Raw genomic sequence first — 25801 nt, forward strand, 5'->3', positions numbered from 1 at the left:
TCTGTAATGTTAACAGCTGCTTATTTGATGGCAGGTTGGCGTCATCTGAAAAAATGGAGAGGCTTCTATGCCATCATGCTTTTTTATTTACTAAGCTTGAAATTCGTCATGCAGTTTTTCACCAGAAAATGAAATTAGCAATTGTTGATAGACAGTGGATGAGAAACAATGGGCCATACCGCAAGTGACACTATGCCAGGTGAGCTAATTCTAGACCTTATGAAACCAGACTGTGTGTACTTTACTTTTTTATTATCTAAAAAAGAGCTTGGAGTAATAATATGTTTTTAAAGAAGAGACCTTGCTGAAATGTAGACCATGTCTAAATCAGTCATTGTCATTTGTGTTTCTAGGCACAGCAATGCAGACATATTTATTTTGATGAAAACCACAATATCCTGCACAAGTGCTACAAAATTAAAACACTACTATATAGAAGTCTGACATTATAATATATCAGGTTATGTCTACATTGAAATTCTGGGGCAAATAATACCATCTTAGAGTGCCCATGAGAAATTATAATTACAGACAAGAAGAAGGTAATAAAAGTCAGACTAGACAATTTTACTTTGAAGATCAATCATAACAACAAAAAAATCTTGGTACAACACATGATGAAAATGTCCATTTTTGGGGTTATTATTTTAAAACCCTTTTTAGAACTCCAAAATAACATTCTCACTTGAATGTGTTTCAAAAACTTATGTGTATATACATACATGTACATTAAGCAACATGAAAGCACTTTCAGTGCTGGAACTTATTTTTAGGTACTGTGTTTTCATTTCTTTTCAATTACTTATTAATTCCATGGTTTGGCAAAATATGACATTTACAACAGTATATAAATTCTTTTTTTTATAATTAACACTTATCTTGAAAATCTAGCATATATTAATGGTATACAAGTGAGAATAAAACACAATACACTGAAAGCTGCTGTGGAATGGACAAATTAATTTTGAAACATTTACCTACAACACTGTCATTAATTGAGATATTCACTGAGATTTTATCAAGTGTCTCTCCTTGCACTCAATAACCCCTCAAATACTCAAGACATTTCAATGGATTACACAAAATCATGCTAACAGCACATCATTAATACTTTTTTAAGACTCAAAAGAAAAATTTATTGTGAAAACATGCTATTTGAAAAACATGTTAGTACAAAGATCATGGGTTCTGTAAACACAGATCATATCACAAAAGCCATTCTTTTGAACATAAGTTTGTTTGAAGTCAGATGAAATTACTGACCTCATGTCTCGTTTAAAATTCCCTAATTTTTGTCAATCTTGATGTACTTTCCTTCAACAAAGATACTCTTTCACAATAGCTGCAATTTTCAAATAATTCACACAAAGAAAAATAAAAGTATAGCAAAGAAAAACTGATATAAAAGAAAAAGTAGAATCTGAGACATTAATTACAATACTTGTAAAATCTGACAATTATTTACCCTATGATTGACAATGTCTGTGTTTATCAGCTTTTTTTTAAACTCACTGTCCTAAAGAATTAACTGAAATATACAGGTGAATTGAGTAAGTACTATAACACTGTTTATGATTCCCAATGTAAGGCTACACCACAAAGTCATCAACTTGTAACTCTCAGGCTATACCTCATTATTATGACCTTACAGTTTTCAGGCTGTATCTCAGTCATGACCTTGTAGTTCCCAGGTTATACTTCAATGTCACGACCTTGTAGTCCTCAGGTTATACTTCAATGTCACGACCTTGTAGTCCTCAGAATATGGGGTTTTGATGTAATGCCGTAGTTACGTATCATCCACTATCTTGATGCATTCTGATATTGTTGTGATTTACTATCTTTGAGGATAATGGATGCAAAACAAGTCAGTTCTTTATGAAAGTGTCCCATTTCATTCCCAGGAATAGAATCTTCAGAAAATGTGGAAAAAATAAATTCTTATATGCCAACAAAAACTTGTAGAGACCAGAAAATCTGTAAAAAGAAAGAAAATAAGGGATCTTAGAAGAGTTGTTATTGAATTAGACAAACATGTACAACAGAAGAGTTGAATTCTGAGAAAGTTTTTTTAAAAAAAATCATCTTTCAGACTGTCCTGGAAAGTTTATTTCCGAGGATGTTTCAAGAAGTTTTCTCAAGTGGTATTACTTCTTGCAGATGAATTTTTCTTTTTTTATCTCTGCTCTAAATACAAACAAATGTAGACAAGAAGTACTGACTGTACCACTATGGAAAGGGTCATTACTCCATATGTCAACTTACCAGTGTTGTGTCTTTTGATCGACCAATTTTTTTCCCATTTATTTATCATATTTGGAAATATGTAAATAAATTCTGAAAGTAAGAAGTGACAATTTTGTCTACTTTAAACCTTTTCTACTCCCTGACACGAGTTTAACAAGAGTCCCTCAGTGGGACTAAGGCTCTACTGGGCAAATTGAATTTCTAGAATAGCATTATAAAACCATTTCTTCCTTACAACCGCTCAGTGTTGAAACTGTGGTGTATATAACTGATAAGAAGATGCTGGACCCTTTGTAAATATGATCCTTTATGGGGATCAGTGAAAGTAAGATTTACAAGACATCCATCAAGGCACCATTATTGTTTCTGCATAAATCCCCATTTGTATGTATCTTGTACCGATTTCAATAACGAAAACTTTTAATGCGATAAAAAATGCACAGAATTCATCAATGATTTATAATTTCTAACCTGACTAAGAGCAGGGTGGCCCTAACACTGTCATTGTCTGTAGGTTTCATGTTCAACGGACTTTCCATACTAACATGGCGCCATATTGTGTACACTATGGGCGAGTCTATTTTCCTGAGACAACAGATTGACATAGTTCATGATATCCTGTTGTTGTTGTTGTTGCAGAGTTAAACGCCATTTCAGCACATGATAGGCTATACATGGCGACCAGTATTAATGATGGAGGAAGAACCCAGGAAATCCCCAGAAAGAACTACCGACCCTCGAGAAGCTACAGGCAAGCTTTCTCATATACCCACACTGGCCGAATCCGAGACTCAAAACAACGAAGACAGAGGTGAGATGGCAGTGATCCGTAAAGGAAAGCGCTTTAGACCACTCAGGGCCCCTTCATGCTATCCTGTAACTGCCGGATAATTCCATCAATTACCATAAGGATGAGAGTTGAAAGCTATAGCTCTCTGCACACACAAACACACACAGATATATATATATATATATATATATATATATATATATATATATATATATATAGAGAGAGAGAGAGAGAGAGAGAGAGAGAGAGAGAGTTGAAAGCTATAGCTCTCTGCACACACACACACACACACACATATATATATATATATATATATATATATATATATATATATATATATATATATATATATTACACTGCTTGTTAAATCCATGTGAAAGGCAAATTGGAAGTTGTCATTCTTTTCCTTTGCTTGATTCAACATTGTAAATATCAGAAGCAGACAACATAGTAATTTACCTTCTATGTACATGTATATACATGTGAATTTGTGCACTGATTCCATTTCTGAAAATGGAATTGTCCAGGAACTGGAAATGACCAGCGAGCAAGGTCATCTTTTACACTGAAAATTTCCATTTGATATGAAACATGCAGACGATAATGGTGTTTGTCCCACCTCCATCATAGTCAGGTTTGAAATTATAAATTAATGAATGAAATGACTCAGTTCTGTACATTTTTTTTATCTCATTTATGCTCTACGGTTTTTTAATTGGTGGTAAAGTGGGTTTACAAACAAACAGGGAGGTATATTCAGACCATAGTAGCAATAACAATATCCATATGAAAAGTACAGGTCAATTTTGGTCAGGCGTAGGAGTGATATCAGGGAGAATATATTGAAGTATCGATGAAGATGACAATCATGATAATCCATCACGATTTATAGGTTAACCTATCTGCCTCGCCAAATATGTCACCAGAGCTGATAAAATGACCTGAAGGTTTAAAGTTAAACTTTAATTTGCAAAGTGTGTTTATCGACGTGACACAAGACATGGTGGAATTCATTTACAGGAATACAAATGAAGTATTAAAAGTGAAAAATATTAAATTAAAATAAGTCTTGTATGAAATATTTTCCTGTAAGCAGAATGAGTGAGTATGCATTTCTTGAAAACTACTGATTATGATATAGGGCTTACTTATGTAAAACAAAAAAAGCATTTTCATTACAACAATGTACCATTTATAATATCAGAGCTATTAGTTAGACATCATATAAATTCATATAACAATACACAAGTTTTTGAGTGCAATAAATCTAAATATACGGCTGATTTGGTGTGAGGGCAGTTTTTTAAAATAGGTATGGTGGTTAATTGTTTTAGTAATGTATCTTTGTTTGTACTGTAAATAGTTCCTAAAACTAGCAGTGAATGTCATAATTATTCATTCGTCTAGGATTTATTCATTATGGATATTGTTCATCTAAGTACTTAAATGGTTTTGGTAAAGCCTCATTGTGGCTGTAAAAAGTGGTATATTTGTCTGTAAAAAATGGTATTATTTTAAAAATACTTACCAGGGTTCTACACACAAAGAAACTGATGGCAAATCTAGCAATATCAACATTTCAGAAACTTTTCAATGAATCTAGTCTAGGCCAAGAAAAAATATGTTTCCTATTGACGGATTTTAAAATTAGGGTAAGCATTTTTTTTTAACCAAGGGGGAAAAATTGCTGGGGTTGGCAATGAGAAAAGGAAAGTCAACCAACCAGAAACATATCTTTTGTTTGGCCTCATCTGAGCTCTCTGGAGTCACCAAAGAGGATGTTGACAACATGGAAGAAAGGTAATCCCAGATCTTATGCAAGTTAAAAAAATAGACACTATCACTATCCATGCAAGAAATAATTTCATCACTGAGGCAGTGAAATGAACATATCATGACAAATTTCCAACTAAGCAAATATGCAGCAACATGGATATATGTAAAAGATCACTACACTACATGAAAATAAAGTTACATGTACTGAATTCCAATCAACAAATACTTTTTAATTCATAGTGGATGCCTTGCTTGGATTTCTTGAAGTGTGTGAAAACATGAGCAACAGATCTAATAAAAGTGTCAACCAATACAACAAAAAAATTTGATTGCCCGATGCCTCTCTAACTTCAGATTGCGACCCTACTGTATTGCAAGTGATGTGACCATCTGGCTTGTTGAAAAAAATCAAATTTGCCTTAGGAAACTTTAACTGTGCTGATTAAAAGCAAAATTTATTTTCAAGATGTTGTCATATGTTTATGTTAAGTCGAGATCAGATTTTAATCAGATTGTAACATGACATGTCATAATAAAAACACGATTCTGTACTCCCAAACCCCTTGATATGGTTGTTTTGAATGCAGCATGAATAAATAGAAAATGGTCATGACTGGAGCTGATGTAAAAATATACTTTGCACATTTAAATAGCAGCAATTAAAAGTCAAAGAGTCCAGGTATACACCACCATTTCACATATTACTTAATTGGCTGACAATAGCTAGTTAAATTTTTTCGAAGGCTGCAGTGGGTGAGCCCATTGTGCTAATTTGCATAGGTAAGATCATGAAGTGGAGCAACCCAAAATAGGTAAATCAAAGAGATGCTAGATGTGTGTTGAAGAACAGAAGTTTTTACCTATCACTGGTTTGAATGAGAAAGTTGAAGCCATCTGTATTAAAGATTAATGACAAATTTGTGAACAACTGCAATGTTTCTTTTAAGCTGGATTTTTGCATGATTATTTCAACTGTCAGAATAGTGTTCAAATGTGATTCATATTTTAAGGTGATTTAGGAAGCAATCAGATATCAGCAAAGGCCAGCAAAAATAAATTTCACAAAAATATGTAACAACTCCCTTTACCCTAGACCTGGTAAACACTGATATACTTAATCAAAGTGTAGAAGACAATAACAACAATCACGATAATAATACCTCTTTCAAACATAATGCAAATCACAGAAAATGTTAAAGGCGACTTGATCTTTATTATCTGGGATTTTAATCAATATGTGCATGTGTGTATGCATGACTGTCCATTCTGAAGGAGTAGTGATAACTAGATTCTGTGGTTGCCATATTCGATGTCAGATCAAGACCATTTTCACGTATGACCAACTTGATATCAAAATAAATATTTTAGTAAAAAACCATGTCAAATGACTTTCTGTTCAGAATGAGTTGAGATAACAAGGTTTTCAAGATGGCTGCATGGACATTTGCATCATATTTATTAGGACCAATTACACAGAATAAGAATCTTGCTGTTAAAACTCCATGTCAATGTGACCAGCAACTGAGAAGAAGCTGTAACAAGATTTTCAAGATGACTGCCAAGGTAGCCACATTGGACAACAAACTGGAGCTATTCTGATTTAAAACCAATTATACACAGTAAAAGTTCTTTCCATGGAAACACCATTATGATATGACCATCAATTCAGGAGATGTATACATACCAAGATTTTCAAAATGGCTGCCATAGCAGAAAAACTGGATATCAGTTAGGACAAACTAGTCATTAAAGAAAATTTTCAGTGAAAACCCCAAAGCTGCCATGACCATCCATTCAGGTGGAATTAGCAATAACAAAATTTTCAAGATGGCTACCATGGTTGCCATACTCAAAATTAGATCGGCACCATTTTCATTTAGGACCAACTAGACATCATAAGATGTCTTTGCGTGAAAACCCTATGCTAGTATGATCATCCATTTACGTGTGCTGATAACAAGATTTTAATGATGGTCACTATGGCAGCCAAATTGGAATTTGGATGTGAGGGCAGCACCATTTTCATCCAAAACCAAGTATTCCATGTTGTGAATGTATGTATACATATATATATATATATATATATATATATATATATATATATATATATATATATATATATATATATATATATATATATATATATATATATATATATATATATATATAAAGTGTCAGTGCAACAATCCAACTAGTTTAGGAGGAGTAATGATAAAAACTTGTGCTAATGGACAGATCAATGGATGATGGTCAAAAGCTGTACCATCCAATAAGCTCTTGATGACCAGTACAAAGCTTGTCAATAAATTCAAGGACTTTTCAAGGATAACAATAAATTAACTTTTCTTAAATTTTAGGACCTTTCAAGGCTGAATGAACCATGTGCTCTTTGTGTGCTTGGCAAGCAAACAATCAACAATATGCTACAAATATAGCAAGAGATATTGAGAAATATGGCATTCTATTTATCTGATGGTACAAATTATTTTATAAGCCACAAAATGCAAACTGCTATGAAATGACTGTTAGGAAAAAAAAACATAGTATGTCTGGTTCTGGTTAACTGACCGACTTTAATTGTTCCTGCTGACCCTACTTTGTTGGGGGTGGGGGGGTCCACAAAGTGATCTAAGTATGATTTAAGTTAAATTCAGGATGCAAATAATGCTTATTTTCTGGTTTATGATTCATTTAAATTTGACCAGACTAAACAATTCTTTTTTAAAGTTTGTACAGACCTACCAACCTTAATTTTCTTTCCAATGTAACCTGTACCCTATGGTTTTTTAAAATAGTTTTTTTTGCCTTATATACATCTGACTGCCTTGGAAGTTACAATTTTACATCACATAATATTAAATGCATCATTATGAGATTCCACTGCATCTGAAATATGTCTAACATTAAACATATGAAACGTTTTTATGCAATAATATGTAGTAGTGTTATTTATGAAATGTGTTTAAGCAATGTTATGTAGTACTGTTATTTATCACATATCCTGTTCAGGAAATAATGTGTCCAATGGTATTAGCATAATGCACCCCTAAAAAAAGACTGCATAGTTTGCCCCAAGAAAAGTCTAAAGCTTAATACTGAGTGAAAAAATGGATTGTTGTCCATCTCTGTCCTCAGAGTCCTTTAGTGTTCTAACCTGTGCCCATAGTGTCCTCATCATGCACTTAGTGTTCCAACATGTGCCCATAGTGTCCTCCCCATGCCCTTAGTGTTCCTACCTGTGCCCATAGTGTCCTCCCCATACCCTTAGTGTTCCTACCTGTGCCCATAGTGTCCTCCCCATGCCCTTAGTGTTCCTACCTGTGCCCATAGTGTCCTCCCCATGCCCTTAGTGTTCCGACCTGGCCCTTTGTGTCCTTATCATGATCTTATTGTTGTAACATGTGCCTTTAGTGTCCTCCCCATACCCTTAGTGTTCTGACTTGTACATGTGGTGTCCTCCCCCTGTGCCCTTAATGTTCCAACCCATGCCCTGTCCTTAGTGTCATTCCCTGTGTCCTCTCCTTGTGCCCTTAATGTTCCAACCTGTGCCCTAAATGTCCTCTCCCTGTGCAGTTAGTGTCCTCCCATTTTTAGTGTTCTGACTTGTGCCCTTAATGTCCACCCCCTGTGCCCTTAATGTTCCAACCCATGCCCTTAGTGTCCTCTCCATGTGGCCTTAATGTTCCAACCTCTCGTTCCCTGTGCCCTTAGTGTCCACTCCCTGTGCCCTTAATGTTCTCTCTCTGTGCAGTTAGTGTCCTCCCATTTTTAGTGACTGACTTGTTCCCTTAGAGTCCTCCCCCTGTGCCCTAAGTGTCCTCCCCATACCCTTAGTGTTCTGACTTGTGCACTTAGTGTCCTCCCCCTGTGCATTTAATGTTTCAACCCATGCCCTTAGTGTCATACCCTGTGCCCTTAGTGTCTCCTCCCTGTGCCATTCGTGTCCTCCCATACCCTTAGTGTTCTGACTTGTGCCCTTCGTGTCATTCCCCTGTGCCTTTAGTGTTCCAACCTGCGCCCTCGGTGTCTTTCTCCTGAGCTTTTAGTCTTCCAACCTGTGCCCTTAGTGTCCTCCCCCTGTGCCCATCTAAACCCTCTCCTTGGCCTCTCTTCAGTTAACTAAAGACCTCATTCAAACTGGGGGTCTCGGGTGGCTGAGTGGTCTAATGCACTCACCTTTATTTACCAATGCCATCTCACCTCTTTCAGCATGGGTTCAATTCTCAGGCTTGTCTAATGTGGGTATGTGAGAAATGTATAACCTATTTTGCATTGAGAAATGATGTTAACAGCCCCAAAACAGCTCAATTAAATTATGAAATTATCTAGTTTGTTAATGGTTTTTTTTTTAAATTTCATGTTGAATACAACTGCCCATGTGTTATTGTCAGTTTCTACTATCATGTTGGATACAAACACCCATGTGTTATTGTCAGTTTCTACTATCATGCTGGATACAAACACCCATGTGTTATTGTCAGTTTCTACTATCATGCTGGATACAAACACCCATGTGTTATTGTCAGTTTCTACTATCATGTTGGATACAAACACCCATGTGTTATTGTCAGTTTCTACTATCATGTTGGATACAAACACCCATGTGTTATTGTCAGTTTCTACTATCATGTTGGATACAAACATCCATGTGTTATTGTCAGTTTCCACTATCAATTTGGATACTAATGTCCATATGCTATTGATAGTTTCTACTATCAAAGAGATAACACTCAAAATTGTATCACTAACAATATTTCCTTAGTCACAAACAAATGCCCTTTCAAATCAAATGATTTTCTTCACTTGGAATGGTGCTGTCATTATAAATGGTGCCCCTTACTCCTACCCCTTCATAAAATATCCCAATCTACACTCCAACTGCTATAACTGTATTAGAGTGTATTTGGTACTACAAGAATGAGATGTTTCTGAGGATCTTAGTCTGGCCCAGGTAATGATGCAATGCAAAACAAAACATATAATTTTAAAGTTGACCATGCTTATTTAGACACACAGGGCCAGCGCTACCATATAGGCAAACTAGGCAGCCGCCTAGGGTGCTGATTTCAGAGGGCGCATTTCCCCAAATCAACAACAGTTTTGAAAAATAAATAAATAAATTTCAGTTTTATTGAGGGTTGTTTTTTTATCTTGGTTTATTTCATACAGGGACAAATAATTGGGTAGATTCAGTCTGACCGAAACAAGCAAAATGAGTGAGTGAAAATCGCGCGTAAACGAAACTTTCAGGACGTAATTACGTTCGTGTGTTTTTATAGGCCACGAGTTTTTCCATGGAATCACGCGTATATGAAACCTTCAATTTGCTGCGGAAACCAAATTGAGGAGGGGGTAACTCCTTATTTTAATGGTATAAACAAGGAAAGAAATGGCCTGTGTGGGGTATTTAAATGTCTGTCTTTATGTTTGTTTATTCTTGTCTTAATTTTGCAAATAAAATAGTATCAAGTTGTGCTTTTTTGGGGGTGTCCAGACATTTGAGCACAAAGGGATAATTTTTTTAAAATTACCCTTGGTTGGTGCTCCAATGTTGAAACAAATTTGTTAAAAATTTATTGTTATAAATTTTCAAATTGATTTTTCCCAGGGTGGGGGCCGCCAGAATCTAACCTTGCTTAAGGCGCCAGACAGTCTGGTGCCGGCCCTATAGCATAGCTGCCAACCCCCGAATAAAAAAATACTGACTTCTTGTGACAAAAATACTGATTTTCAGGAACAAATACTGATTTTTAAAATTTTAATGCATATGTAACCATTTACAACATATACAACCATCAGTAAAGTAGGACAGTGCTTTACATAATTATTTAATGTCAAATATGCATATGTTGTACAAATTGCATTCAGATGCCCATTCAGAAGGTGCAAGAGTGCAACACACTCAGACACAGACTTTTTATAGTAGCCTTTTCCACACCATATCTTTTTCCAATCATTATCAAGTTGGATGTATCAACCTTCAATTCTGTGTGATTTTCTTATTGAACTATTTTTGTTCTAGCATATGAGTAATCCTTTGCGATTTTACTGTCTGGAAAACGTGTGCGAAATAAATCGCCAGCAACACTAGTAACTGAAAGAGGATGGTTAATTTCCAAAAGAAATTTAATAAACCGAATTTCGATCAAATTACATCAAGGTTCTCTCTGGTATTTATATACATCGTAAGTTCAGGCTGAGTTGTGTATGATGAAGCAGCAAGCTGATGTTTATTAACTTTTTCATGCTCTTTATTTCATAGGCGCCCAATAGCGAAATCACGTTACACAACTTGCAAAACGTAATTTTCTCTTTTACTAGATGGTTTCACAAATCTAAACAAGATGGCACGATTGTCCTTCTAGTTCTGTTTTTTGCTTGTTTTTTTTTTGTCTTTCGTGGAGAAAATTCTGAATATTCTGCTTTCCTATTCAACATGATTTGAAGTTGAATATTATGAAAATGAGATACAGTGACAGCAGTAACTGTTTGAGAAATCAAATATGGCGGATAAAGACAGGCATTGTAGCCTAGATTTCGAATGAACCAATCATATTGTAGAACTGTATTCCTATATAATGCGATACATTTCTATCAGAATGGAACCGTGTGCCCGTTCTAAACTGAAAATTGCAGGGAATTTTTTAAATATTTTTTTTAAAAATTAAAAACGTATTTTTTGACAAAAAACGTACACCAGTATTCAGGTCCAAAATACGGGACAAATACGGAAAAAACGGGACACTTGGCAGCTATGCTATAGACACATATATGGTTGACAATGCTAATGTTGACACTGATACATCTAACAATGCTAACATTGACACATGTTTGACAATGCTATGCTAATGCTGACACTGATATGGTTGACAATGCTAACACTGACAGTGATATGGTTGACTATGCTAATGTTTACAGCTGACAATGCTAACATTGACACTTATATGTTTGACAATGCTAATGTTGACACTGATATGGTTGGCAATGCTAACATTGACAGTGATATGGTTGACTATGCTAATGTTGACACTGATAGAGTTGACAATGCTAACATTGACACATATATGTTTGACAATGCTAATGTTGACAGTGAGATCATTGACTATGCTAATGTTGACACTGATACAGCTGACAATGCTAATGTTGACACTAATATGGTTGACAATGCTTATATTAACACTGATACTGATACAGTTGACAGTGCTAATGTTGATAATGTCACTGTCACAGCCAGAATAGTAACAGTGATGTCTCACAATGCTATTGCAGGCAAGGGAATAAATATGCATTACTAAGTTAAACTTACCATATCTCTTTATGTCTTTTCACTCTTGCCATCACACGCCACAATTTTAACTTTATCTACTTTTGCAAAGTCTTGCACCTCTCTGAAATCCACATTATTCAGCACAAATGTCCACACATTATCACAGAACCTGTAGGTATTTAGTCGCCCCTGCCAAAAAATTAAGGTTTTCATTAACAGTAAGAACAAACAACATCAACAAAATTCTGAAGAATGCCGAAAAAAATTTCCTGCTTTAAATTTAGAAGTCTGCAATATGTCCAGTGTAAATAGTAAGTTTACAAAAATACATTAAAGAGTCTTAGGCAAGATTCAAAAAACCAAATAAACAATTCTGCCGAAACGTGCACCACATCTGTATCAATATGCTTGTCAGTATAACAATCTGACTCTCACACACACTTTAATACTGTTGACCAGCATTAAGAGGTTAGTGTTAGGATTGGTCGGCCTGGTGTCAGGATAATGTGACTTGGTGGGGGACATCATGCTACATGTCTGTGGCATGATGCCCCAGTGCTAGACAAGAATTCCTGTCATATCAGATAGAAACTCCTATCATATCAGACAGGAATTCCTATCATATCAGACAAGAACTCCTGTCATATGAGACAGGAATTCCTATCATATCAGACAGGAACTTCTGTCATATCAGATAAGAAACTTCTGTTATATCAGAATATAAAATTTAGATCTACTGCAATATTATACCAAAGTTTCAGTTGAATGTGGCCTCCAATGTAGAAAATCATATATGTAGCTTTCAAAACACAAAATTGTCACATTAATGGAGCAACTTAACTCATTAACCCCTGGCCCTGCGTTTATGTGTCAGGAGGTAGTAGCCTACTGCCAAGCTCTGTAGCATCATGGTCATGCATGATACACTAAAGTGGGTGGTATTATAGAAAGGTAGACATATGTTGCTCTACAATGATGCCAAAAAAATCTGGACATTATAGCTGCACCTTTGCAAAAAGTAGGATAAGATGGGCAATTGGAATAAAGAGTAGTCTCGATACCAAAATGATGGGTCCGTTAAGCAAAAAAGAAAAACGAAATAAAAAAGAACTTTTACCCTTATGCTCCTGCACGAGTCAAATAGCCAATGATAAACAATGTTTCTAACACAATTAGCATTAGGTTAACCGGAAATCTCTTGGAAGTCAATATATTTGGATATATTCAGAAATAGCCCCCAAAATGTGTTTCCTACTCACATTTCAGGCAAAAACGACAAAAACCTCCAGGGGTTAATGAGTTAATGGGTGCATTTTGATGTTACCAAATTTGAATATTCCTTGCATATTTAATCACTTGTGCATCAACACTGTACATAAATTATAAATTTAGCCATTCTTGACAATTTTTAAAAAATGTCCAAAACCCCTGTTAACTCATTAACCCCTGGCACTGCATTTACATGTCTGGAGGTAGTAGCCTACTGCAGAGCTCTGTAGCATCAAGGTCATGTATGGTACACTAAAGTGGGTGGTATTATAGAAAGGTAGACAGATGTAGCTCTACAATGATACCAAATAATCTGGACGTTCTAGTTACACTTCAAAATACAGAGGGAAAGACCTAATGTTTTGGACCTGGGGTTTCTTTTTTACCCAAAATTTGCCCCTGGTTGGAATCTGATTTTGTGTCCAGATTTTAGACTTTTTGGCCTCAGATCTAAGGCAGACCAGTCAGAACTGCACACAGTTGAACCTTTGCAAAAAGTAGGATAAGAAGGGCATTTGGAATAAAGAGGGGTCTCGATATGAAAATGATGGGTCCATTAAGCAAAAGAAAAAGAAAAGAACTCCAACTTTTACCCTTCTGCTCCTGTGCGAGTCAAGTAACCAATGATAAACAATGTTTCTAACACAATTAGCATTAGGTTAATGGGAAATCTCTTGAAAGTCTATGTATTTGGATGCATTCAGAAATAGCCCCCAAAATGTGTTTCCTACTCACATTTCAGGCAAAAATGACAAAAACATCCGGGGGTTAATGAGTTAAGCAGGGGAGACAAGCATAACAAGAACTCCAAGCATATCAGCTTAGGAACTTTTGACCCATAATAACATAATAACATTATCCTCAAGTATCAGGTGAATGCAGCCTATGATGTAGCAGGTGTGTGACTTTCAAAGGCTTGAATGCAAATTCATAACACTGTTCACCATAATGCTTAAGCAGGCAAGACTGGCATGACAGAGCTCCTAGTATATCAATGTTTACACATTAGTCTTCTAATGAAAACTCCATATCAGTTTGACTTTCTATCCAGGTAGGGTTGTGGCTGTTTGGATTAACTAGACATCATAAATAGTCTTTTATTTAAATCCTATGTCAATATGCTCCCGTGTTGATATGCTCCAAGTAGTTTAGGAGGAGTAATGATAACGTGTGTAAAGTTTTGTGGCAAGGCTTCAAGTAGTTTACGAGGAGTAATGATAATGTGTGTAAAGTTTCTAGGCAATCCTTCAAGTAGTTAATATGTGTGTAAAGTTTCAAGGCCATCCTTAAAGTAGTTTAGGAGTAATGATAACGTGTGTAAAGTTTTGTGGCAATCCTTCAAGTAGTTTAGGAGGAGTAATGATAACATGTGTGTAAAGTTTTGTGGCAAGGCTTCAAGTAGTTTACGAGGAGTAATGATAACATGTGTGTAAAGTTTTGTGGCAAGGCTTCAAGTAGTTTACGAGGAGTAATGATAATGTGTGTAAAGTTTTGTGGCAATCCTTCAAGTAGTTTAGGAGGAGTAATGATAACATGTGTGTAAAGTTTTGTGGCAAGGCTTCAAGTAGTTTACGAGGAGTAATGATAACGTGTGTAAAGTTTCTAGGCAATCCTCCAAGTAGTTAATATGTGTGTAAAGTTTCATGGCCATCCTTAAAGTAGTTTAGGAGTAATGATAACGTGTGTAAAGTTTTGTGGCAATCCTTCAAGTAGTTTAGGAGAAGTAATGATAACGTGTGTAAAGTTTTGTGGCAATCCTTCAAGTAGTTTAGGAGGAGTAATGATAACGTGTGCGTAAAGTTTTGTGGCAATCCTTCAAGTAGTTTAGGAGGAGTAATGATAACATGTGTGTAAAGTTTTGTGGCAATCCTTCAAGTAGTTTAGGAGGAGTAATGATAAAGTGTGTAAAGTTTGTGGCAATCCTTCAAGTAGTTTAGGAGGAGTAATGATAACGTGTGTAAAGTTTTGTGGCAATCCTTCAAGTAGTTTAGGAGGAATAATGATAACATGTGTGTAAAGTTTTGTAGCAATCCTTCAAGTAGTTTAGGAGGAGTAATGATAACGTGTGTGCAAAAGTTTTGTGGCAATCCTTCAAGTAGTTTAGGAGGAATAATGATAACATGTGTGTAAAGTTTTGTAGCAATCCTTCAAGTAGTTTAGGAGGAATAATGATAACATGTGTGTAAAGTTTTGTAGCAATCCTTCAAGTAGTTTAGGAGGAGTAATGATAACGTGTGTGCAAAAGTTTTGTGGCAATCCTTCAAGTAGTTTAGGAGGAGTAATGATAACATGTGTGTAAAGTTTTGTAGCAATCCTTCAAGTAGTTTAGGAGGAGTAATGATAACGTGTGTAAAGTTTTGTGGCAATCCTTCAAGTAGTTTAGGAGGAATAATGATAACATGTGTGTAAAGTTTTGTGGCAATCCTTCAAGTAGTTTAGGAGGAGTAATGATAACGTGTGTGCAAAAGTTTTGTGGCAATCCTTCAAGTAGTTTAGGAGGAGTAATGATAATGTGTGTAAAGTTTTGTGGCAATCCTTCAAGTAGTTTAGGAGGAATAATGATAACATGTGTGTAAAGTTTTGTGGCAATCCTTCAAGTAGTTTAGGAGGAATAATGATAACATGTGTGTAAAGTTTTGTGGCAATCCTTCAAGTAGTTTAGGAGGAATAATGATAACATGTGTGTAAAGTTTTGTGGCAATCCTTCAAGTAGTTTAGGAGGAATAATGATAACATGTGTGTAAAGTTTTGTGGCAATCCTTCAAGTAGTTTAGGAGGAATAATGATAACATGTGTGTAAAGTTTTGTGGCAATCCTTCAAGTAGTTTAGGAGGAGTAATGATAACATGTGTGCAAAAGTTTTGTGGCAATCCTTCAAGTAGTTTAGGAGGAGTAATGATAATGTGTGTAAAGTTTTGTGGCAATCCTTCAAGTAGTTTAGGAGGAATAATGATAACATGTCAATACTGTAATCTGGTAATTAAATATTAGCTCTTACATGTGTTTGTTTTATTTTTTATTTTAACCTTCTGAAACAAGGATTATAAATCATTTTATATTGTTTCAATGCACACATTCAATAAGGTATACGATATTATTGTGATTCATGTTTTTTATGCTTTATCACAATAGAAAAATGAACCATTGACTGTTCAGGAATTTGTGTCTCGAGATACTTATAATTTACTAACTACAGACAATTTTAAATCATACACATGATGGAGAACAGAGATGTACTTGTTTAACCCCTTTTTGATGCACAATTCTACAAGTTTTGATGAGAAAAAACAAAACACAAACTAATAATTGTATACAGTATCTCAAAGATAACACTGAAGTGGAAAAAGAAAATTAAAAGTTTTTTAAAAGTAGAAATAATTTCCATGTAGTATTCTACAAAACTTCACTTCTTAGGGTAAAAGTGAAGAATACATTTATTTATAAAGATCTGAAAAGAACCATGATACAAAAGCCAAATGTCAAATATGAAACTTGGTCCAGTCTGTTAGAGTGTCAATTGATGTAAAAGAATGGTCCAACTCTTGTTTTGGCTAAACTAAGCACATAAGACACAAAACCGGTTAGCTTTAAGTTTACATTTCTAAACAGAAACAGTGCCACAATCCAGTTTTTGAAAAAGATTAATTTACGTGATAATGATAAATGCACCTTCTGTAAGGAGGAAATAGAACAAAGTGAGCACTTATTCTATGACTGTTCAGTTACTGAACATTTTTGGAATCGATCCAAGCTTATGATCCAAATTAAAAAAAATTACATGAAAAAAAATGTCTTTATAGATAATAACAACTCTGCTGATCTTATCCACATCCTAACTTTGCTCGCAATATACATGTTCTATACAGAGCATGTTGTGCATCAAAAATTCCAAATCTCACCTACCATAAAAACTGTTTCATCACACAAAAGGCAGGAAAAATATGTCACCAAAGTGAAGAACAGTTTAAGAAAAAGTGGACCCTACTGTCATCCTCTGATTTGATTTCTTAGTTTTTCTTTACTTTCACATCAAACAAATGGGCATTGTAAGAACTTTGGGGTTTATATGAATGATTCTTTGTGAACAGTACTTGTGAATGTATGTGTTTGTGTGCATGCATATGTATGTGTTGTGTTATGTCTAAGTAAGAGAACATATGTAAAGATCAGGATGGAAAATCATTTTAAGAAAATGCCCCACACATCCAGTCAGTTGGTGACTGCAGGGGAACATGTAAAATTATGACAACTTATAAAAAGAAACAATGGAAAAGACAAAAAAAGTTGGAAATATAAAAAAAGAGATCTACTCAGATACCTCTGAAATATATGTGTCAAGCTAGAATCTGCCCAGAGCTTTTCAAGATACTGAAAACAACAAATGTTGATGGATTATGGAAAACAAATCATACCGAAAGCTCACATGGCATTATTTCTACATCAAAAAACAACTTCAGTCATTCAAGTTTGGTCAAGTGTAAGAATGACACTCTTTTTTGGCTACAGAAAATACCTCAAAATACCTTAAATGTGATTCTGTTTCGCACACGTGTAGCAAGGGCATTGTTGATAGCCTTGTCAAACTGGAGAAGCACCTTCAATGCCAACTGAGGGGTAATCTGGCCACACTGCAAAAGGAAAATCAATAATTACATTTGCAAGAATCAATAAGTTTTCTAAACGATTAATTTTCATTTATATCTGCAATACAAAGATGAGCGGGATATCATCCTTGCCACTGCACACCACTGAGTCTTTTAGTCTTCCATGGCTTTGCCTTCTTCCACCCTGAATGGAGGGTTTTAATGAACCTTTGTAAAGAAGATGAGTGCACAATAAGGTTTAACTTTATTCCCCTGGCCTCTTTGCTAACTGAGCTGACAGCCTGCTCCTACACTGCATAAGTTTTATTAAAACTCTGTGAGTTACATATGATCTATACTTGTTTATAAATCCAACTGCAAACATTACTAACCTAGATCTGTCATTGCATAATGTGTGATCTTATCTGGCTCTATGCAGTTTGTACAAAGTAGTCAGTAGAGCAAATATAGACCCTGATTTGCCATTGCATAATGTGTGATCTGATCTGGCTCTATGCAATTTGTAAGAAGCAGTCAGTAGAGCAAATATAGACCCTGATTTGCCATTGCACAATGTGTGATCTGATCTGGCTCTATGCAATTTGTACAAAGTAGTCAGTAGAGCAAATATAGACCCTGATTTGCCATTGCATAATGTGTGATCTGATCTGGCTCTATGCAATTTGTACAAAGTAGTCAGTAGAGCAAATATAAACCCTTATTTGCCATTGCATAATGTGTGATCTGATCTGGCTCTATGCAATTTGTACAAAGTAGTCAGTAGAGCAAATACAGACCCTGATTTGCCATTGCATAATGTGTGATCTGATCTGGCTCTATGCAATTTGTAAGAAGCAGTCAGTAGAGCAAATACAGACCCTGATATACTGGTACATATGTTATTGCAAATCAAAGTCTATGTTCTTTGCAGTTGGACTTGAATTGTAAGCTAGTATATATGGTAGTTGATTAGTATAAATGCACAATCAAATTTTACTTTTACTTTCCAACTTATTTGGGGAGGGAGGCATTTTGTATTTTAAAAAAATTGACTAAAGTTATTTTCAAAATTAAGTTCCATCATTACATCTTTTCTGATACTACATGGAAAATTCCAAGTATCACTATACTAATGGAGGCAATCAGTTATTACTGCATCTTACAAAATGTACTTTATTTCCTTTTCAAAGGTAGGAAGCATTGTATGCATAAACAAGATATACTTTTGAGACAAATTTATTCACAATAATTTGTCCTGATTTTGCATAGCTATGACTTTAACTAAAACTTCATACAAATTCAAACATAACCTGACTGAACAGACCACTATTTCTTCACAAATGGGGTACAGCTACAGTGTAAATAGGTGTTAATATATGCTTTTCTTCACACCTGTTTTCTTGATGCTGAGGTACTGCTACAGAGTAAAACAGATGTCACAATAATGTATTTTTTCACACTTGGATACTGCTATAGTTGTAATATAAAACATAAAGGTGTTATCTTCACACTGGGGTTGTGCTACAGTATGAATAGGACATGTGCGGGTGTTTTCTTTATACCTTGGTACTCCTACAGTGTAAATAAGACACATAAAGGTGTTTTCTTTATACATTGGTACTCCTACAGTGTCAATAAGACACATAAAGTTGTTTTCTTTATACACTGGTACTCCTACAGTGTCAATAAGACAAATGAAGATGTTTTCTTTATGCTAGGGTACTCCTACTGCGTCAATAAGACACATAAAGGTGTTTTCTTTACACACTGGTACTCCTACAGTGTCAATAAGACACATTAAGGTGTTTTCTTTATACCAGGGTACTCCTACAGTGTGAATAAGACACATAAAGGTGTTTTCTTTATACCAGGGTACTCCTACAGTGTGAATAAGATATACTGGTGTTTTCTCTACACCAGGGTACTCCTACAGTGTGAAAAGGACACATAAAGGTATTTTCTTTATACATTGGTACTTCTACAGTGTGAATAAGACACATAAAGGTGTTTTCTTTATAGCAGGGTACTCCTACAGTGTGAAAAGGACACATGTGTTTTCTTTATATATTGTACCTGGGTACTCCTACAGCATAAATAGGACACATACAGGTGTGTTTTTTATACCTTGGTATTTCTACAGTGTCAGACACATACAGGCGTTTTCTTCATACAAAGGGTATTGCTGCAGCATGAGTAGAACATGAGATTTCCACCCCCACCCCCACATATGGGTTATTGCTGCAATGTGAACAAGATAAATATAGCTGATCCGGATTGGATTTTTAACATAGCTTTTAACAAATTTTCAGTCATATCGCTACACTGTCTGCAGTGTGGCAGTTTATAGTGATGTCTAGCACTGGGGCACCATACCACAGACATGTTGCATGATGTCCCACCCAGTCACATTATTCTGACACCAGGCCGACCAGTCCTAACACTAACCTCTTTATGCTGAACAGTTAGCGAAGCAGCTGTAAATACCATTTTTATAAGTCTTTGATATGACTAGGCCCAGGTTTGAACCTGTGACCTCCCACATCCGAGAAGTACTGCTACAATGTGAACAGGACAAATGCAAGTGTTTTGGTTATTTCATTTAGTCGTGATTATGGTAATTTTTACAGAATCTGGCATGACATGAATAATACTTAATCTCTCTTTACAAAACTCATGAAAGCAGACATTTCTGGGTCATTTTTAAAGAAAAGAGTTTGATCTGTCCCTTAATGATAATAAAGAGATAATATACAGAGTTTGATATCTCCCTTCAAGATAATAAAGAGATATATACAGAGTCTGATCTGTCCCTTCAGTATAATAAAGTGAGTGAGTGAATTGGACTTTTAACATAGTTTTAACAATTTTTCAGTCATATCGCTACAGGGTCTGTTGTGTGGCAGTTTTTAGTGATGTCTAGCACTGAGGCATCATGTCACAGACATGTAGCATGATGTCCCACCCAGTCACATTATTCTGACACCAGGCCGGCCAGTCCTAACACTAACCTCTTAATGCTGAGCACCTAATCTGTACCCATGTTGTCATCATAAAACTTCAAGACAACAAAAAAAATGATTAATTGCTATGGACTTGTACTATGGCAGACTGGTACTAAATTGGGTAAAGAAAACAAGTTGGGTCAAATCACTACCAATTCAGGGATAATTTAATTTTTTTTTTAATACACTGCATTTTAATTGTGACATCATGCTATGGGTTAAACAGGATCATACTTCTTAGTTGGCATGGTCTAAAATCGTATGTTTAGTTGAACAACGGTGTCCTATTTCTCTGGGGTATTCATATAATAATCTTCCAAGGAGCACAAAAAATGAATAATCACCATTTAAAGGTATGTGTAATCAAATTCTAAAATATGATGCCTATATAGCTGAAATAGTCAGTACCGAACACCAAATGGTGGTTGATTCAGACCAAATGCTAGACTGATTCAGGTTATGTTAAATATTATATGAAAAACGTGACACATATACTTGGCTTTTTTAAAGTAGTTAGTACTGTTTTTGCAAACATAGTAAGATAATGGAGCTCTTAAATTTACCCAAGATTCATCTTCAAAAATTCCAAGCCAAAATCAGAACAAAATAGATATAGCCTATCACATTTTGATTCTCTTTAAACTAAATAACTTTACATTGGCTACAAAAAAGAAAACAAAGTTAATTTTTAATCTCTGAAAAACATTCTGAAACCTTTCGTAAATCTGGCCAATATGGCCAACTTTCAACACTATAAAAAAAATAATGCGTATACACAGACCCAAAACTTTTATCCATTTCTCTTGCAAACTGTTTTCTTGGTACTATAATTACGAAATAAATATTGTTAAAATTTTGGATGAATAATAAATTTTAAAACTTACTTTACTCTTATTGTTGAATATTTAGATTCCAAATAAAACCTAGAACAAGAAACCAACTTACTTTATTTCCATGCTAACATTGGAAAATTTTGCAAATACTGTTAAACCTGTCTTAAAAGACCACTGTTATGAAGGCCACCGGTCTTGAAAGACAACATCCTCAAAGCACATATTTACTGATTACATAATATTGTGACCTGTAATGACAGACCACCTGTTTTGATAGACCATAATTTTTTGACAAATGGGGTGGTCTTTCAAGGCAGGTTCAAATGTATTACTAAATGTAAGTATATAGTAAACGCAAGGAGTTCTGTACTGAGAGATGATTAACACATATATAATATAACAACAACTCCATATAAGCAAAGATCATTATTTTTTTCAGTGTGTTACTAATTCGAAATTTTTCTCAATAAAATAAAGTTAACTATTCCAATTTTGCACAAAGGTGATTATGCTGATATGAAAATATTTCACTATTAAATTGGCAATACAAGATTTATAGTCTGACAGTATTTCATGTGATACAGTACAGCACAATTATCTCAACTCAAACCTGGGTTTTGTTTCCTTAAATGAAATTTTGAACTGCTCAACATACTGAGAAAAGTTGAAATATCATAATTTGAACAACTGTAACTGTCGCATTTAAATCTAAGATGAAACATAGAATCAGCCTGCAATATGGTCTGGACTTATAGAATGAAGTTGTTCTCTGCCTTTTTTTAAAACTTTGATTTTGTATTACTGATGCATGCAATGGATGCAGCATCACCTCAAGGCAAACCAACACTTCTTAACCATATAGCAAGTTAGCTATGATTTCATAGCCTCAACATGGCTACAAAATGATCCTATACCTTGCAATATAAACTATTTTCAAAGACAAAAAGTCACAATAGTTAAAATCTACTAAGCAGAGTTGTTTTTTCCCCAAGAAGTTTGGCTAATAATAAAATGTTCTTAAGTCTATATCAGGTAAATACTATTGGTATGCTGATGCTAACCATGCTTTCTTTGCCATGACAGATAACACAAGATTCCCACTGTAATTTGTTTTCTAACTAAGGCAGGGATTAATACTCACAAAATGAGTGTTCAATAAGATGTAATGACATGGATCAATGAATGGTGTTCACTTCTGACAGAGATTAATACTCACAAAATGAGTGTTCAATAAGATGTAATGACATAGATCAATGATTGGTGTTCACTTCTGACAGGGATTAATAGTCAAAAAGTGAGTGTTCTATAAGATGCAATGACATGGATCAATAACTGGTGTTCACTTCTTACAGGGATTAATAGTCAGAAAGTGAGTGTTCAATAAGATGTAATGACATGGATCAATAGGAAAGGGATCATACTTAACATCTGCATACAAAAGTCAGTCAAAACCTGATAATCAGTGCCGACAGACCCAACAATCCACCTAAAAAAAAAGGCAATGAAAACCTTGGTGGACTAGGTCTGAATCTGCATGCATCCAACCCGTCATGACTAGTCCTACAATGTAGGACGGCTACCTTGATATTTACGCAAGCAACATAAATATCAGGTTAGATGTCTTACACTGTAGAACTACTTTGTGACCTGTAAAGTTACTTCACACGAGCCCATATCATTGCTTACAATTTACCTGTTATACATGTACTATATAATAACTACATGGGAGGACACTTCTCTCCTTTTTTGCATGATCTAATTTAGAATAAATGCTGATATTTCAAGCCTTTGTGTAGCTTAATAAATTTGGTACTGATATTTAGCTTAGGTATTTGACTGTGTATTCCTATCCAAAGTTTCACTTAATATCATACCTTTAATGAATACCAAACCATTTTCTCACACTATTGCTTGACATGGCCCTGATTGCGCCGCTTAATATGCAAGTAAAACACACTGAATTGAATATTGCCTTCTCACTGGCCAACTGAAAATTGGTTATAAATAACTGCAGGAGTCATTTTCTTTTAACCAATGAAAGGACAATATTCCATTCAGCGGGATTTCACTTGCATATTAATCGAGTAGCGATCATGGCGATGTTGACCAGTAGCATGGGAAAAATGGTCTAGCATTCCTTAAAGAACTAATAGTAAGCCAAACTTTGGATAAGAATACAAAGTTGAATGCCTGCACAAAGCATCGGTACTAAATTTATGTTATGCAAAATGTAGCCTGAAATATCAGTGTTGATTCTTAAATAGGTCGTGCGAGAAAAAAGTGTTCTCACTTGTATTGATTTATACTATATGTATCACTGTTAGTTAAACTGTACTCAACACTACGAGCCCCTGTGGTTACTTTACTTAAAGATGGAAAGTACAGGTGAAAAATTAAAGTGGGATTTAACTGCAAAATATATTTACCATTGAATCTACATGGCATAATATATATTTAAAAAAATGTACATGCTTCTTTTGACTTCAACAAAATGCATGGACCCATGTGTGGCACAATTAGGCATAAATTTGTTTTTTTTATATAAAAATATCTTACCCAGAGATCAACACAGGTGATCGACACAAGCTTGATGTTGAGAAAAAAAACAATAATCTGAAGGAAAAAAATCATACAAAAATACCTCAGATTACTCTCATGACCCATTCTGACATAGGACCCTCTCTATCATACTATATAAGAGAGAAGGTACGTAACTTCCAAATACTTGGTTCCACCCTAGTACTACAATGTAAGACACAGACATACCTTTTTTGGCCTGGGTACAAGTAGTCTACATCGTGAAATGGTTCTCTGATGCATGGATGTTATTTAAGTATAACCTTTTGAGCCAATCATATTTTGGCATTCACGTGTGTGCTGCATAGTGTACATGTTTTGAAAAAGAGAGTCGCTTGTACACAATGTATGTACAATGAAGAAGACAATGTCTAATTCTTCCATGGAACAGGATTCCTAAAGCTGAATTGAGTTAATGGTAAGTAAAAACTTGCTTTTGCATCTACTACTGTTCTGTAATTAAAGAAGGGATGTATCAAAGAGTCACAAACATGGTATATGTGGCTCTTTTCACTGGTTGTCACATGAGCTCGACGTTGTCCCAGCAAGCAAAATTCGAGAAATTTGCTCATTTCGGAGCCCATAACTTCAGTTCGGAATAGCGCAGAAATGTCAATGATGGCTTGATAACTAGATAAATATATCAGGAGTAAAATAAGGCATAGAGTATGGCTGTGTGCCTTTAAAGACACACATAGCAGGAGGAAATTGAGGGTCATGGGTTTAACCTAGTCCTACAATGTAAGTGGAAGAGTGGCGATATAGGCTGCCAGGTGAGATATTCCTGAAAATTTGACTACTCATTCCGATGTCAACCGACATCGGAACACGCTATGAAAGTCCGTAATTTGATAGTAAGACACAGCACTAAAACAAAAACAACGTGCTATGTCTTACATTGTAGACTAGGGTGGAACCAAGACTAGGGTGGAACCAAGTATTTGGAAGTTACGTACCTTCTCTCTTATATAGTATGATAGAGAGGGTCCTATGTCAAAACGGGTCATGGGGGTAATCTATGGCATTTTTGTCACTATGTATGATTTTCTTTCCCTTCAAATTATTGTTTTTTCATGTCAATCAAGCTCGCGTCGAGCACCTGGAGATCAACAGAAAGTTTCAGCCCTTGACACTTAAATTTTAGATATATCACCTGAATCAGTTCATCTAGACTTTCCTGAAGTGTGTGACCAAGGGTTGTATTTCGGTACAGTTGATATGCACTCATTTTGTCCGAATTGTTTTAGAAGTTACTTGTGTATCTTCTACCCACTGCAACAATGTTCAAACCGGAAACGACGAATATGAGCGAATCGGAACATCGCTCGTTTCTTTCCGGTAATAGCAACATTCAGGCGATACATGGCGCATCGATTTATTAAGAAACCGATTCGACGGAAGAGTGGGGGCCATTCCTAAGAAGATCAAATAATATTACGTACAATTTCCACGGCTCC

The 25801-nt window shown here is 35.2% G+C and overlaps 1 protein-coding gene across 1 annotated transcript; it reads right to left on the reverse strand.

The window, feature by feature from the left end:
* Positions 1-235: 235 nt before the first annotated feature.
* LOC149793092 (transcription initiation factor IIA subunit 2-like) lies at positions 236-25660 on the reverse strand. Its single transcript, XM_089966993.1, has 4 exons — positions 25498-25660; positions 17873-17977; positions 12120-12269; positions 236-1977 (listed from the first exon to the last, which is right to left on the reverse strand). Exons 1-3 carry the CDS (start codon positions 25570-25572, stop codon positions 12129-12131), a joined length of 321 nt encoding a protein of 106 aa, XP_089823119.1. The 5' UTR covers positions 25573-25660; the 3' UTR covers positions 236-1977; positions 12120-12128.
* Between the last annotated feature and the right edge of the window lie 141 nt (positions 25661-25801).

This window comes from Sinohyriopsis cumingii, chromosome 8 (assembly GCF_028554795.1).
Source record: "Sinohyriopsis cumingii isolate HCF-2022 chromosome 8, ASM2855479v2, whole genome shotgun sequence".
Classification (NCBI taxonomy): Eukaryota; Metazoa; Mollusca; class Bivalvia; order Unionida; family Unionidae; genus Sinohyriopsis; species Sinohyriopsis cumingii.

Bases quoted from the DNA above. Each gene is read 5' to 3' on its own strand.
- LOC149793092 (XM_089966993.1), bottom strand. From the start codon at position 25,572: ATGAGTGCATATCAACTGTACCGAAATACAACCCTTGGTCACACACTT. The intron at 17,978-25,497 runs GTGATATATCTA...TTCCTTTTGCAG, and splicing joins GTCTAGATGAACTGATTCAG to TGTGGCCAGATTACCCCTCA. The intron at 12,270-17,872 runs GTATTTTGAGGT...ATTTTTTGGCAG, and splicing joins GAAACAGAATCACATTTAAG to GGGCGACTAAATACCTACAG.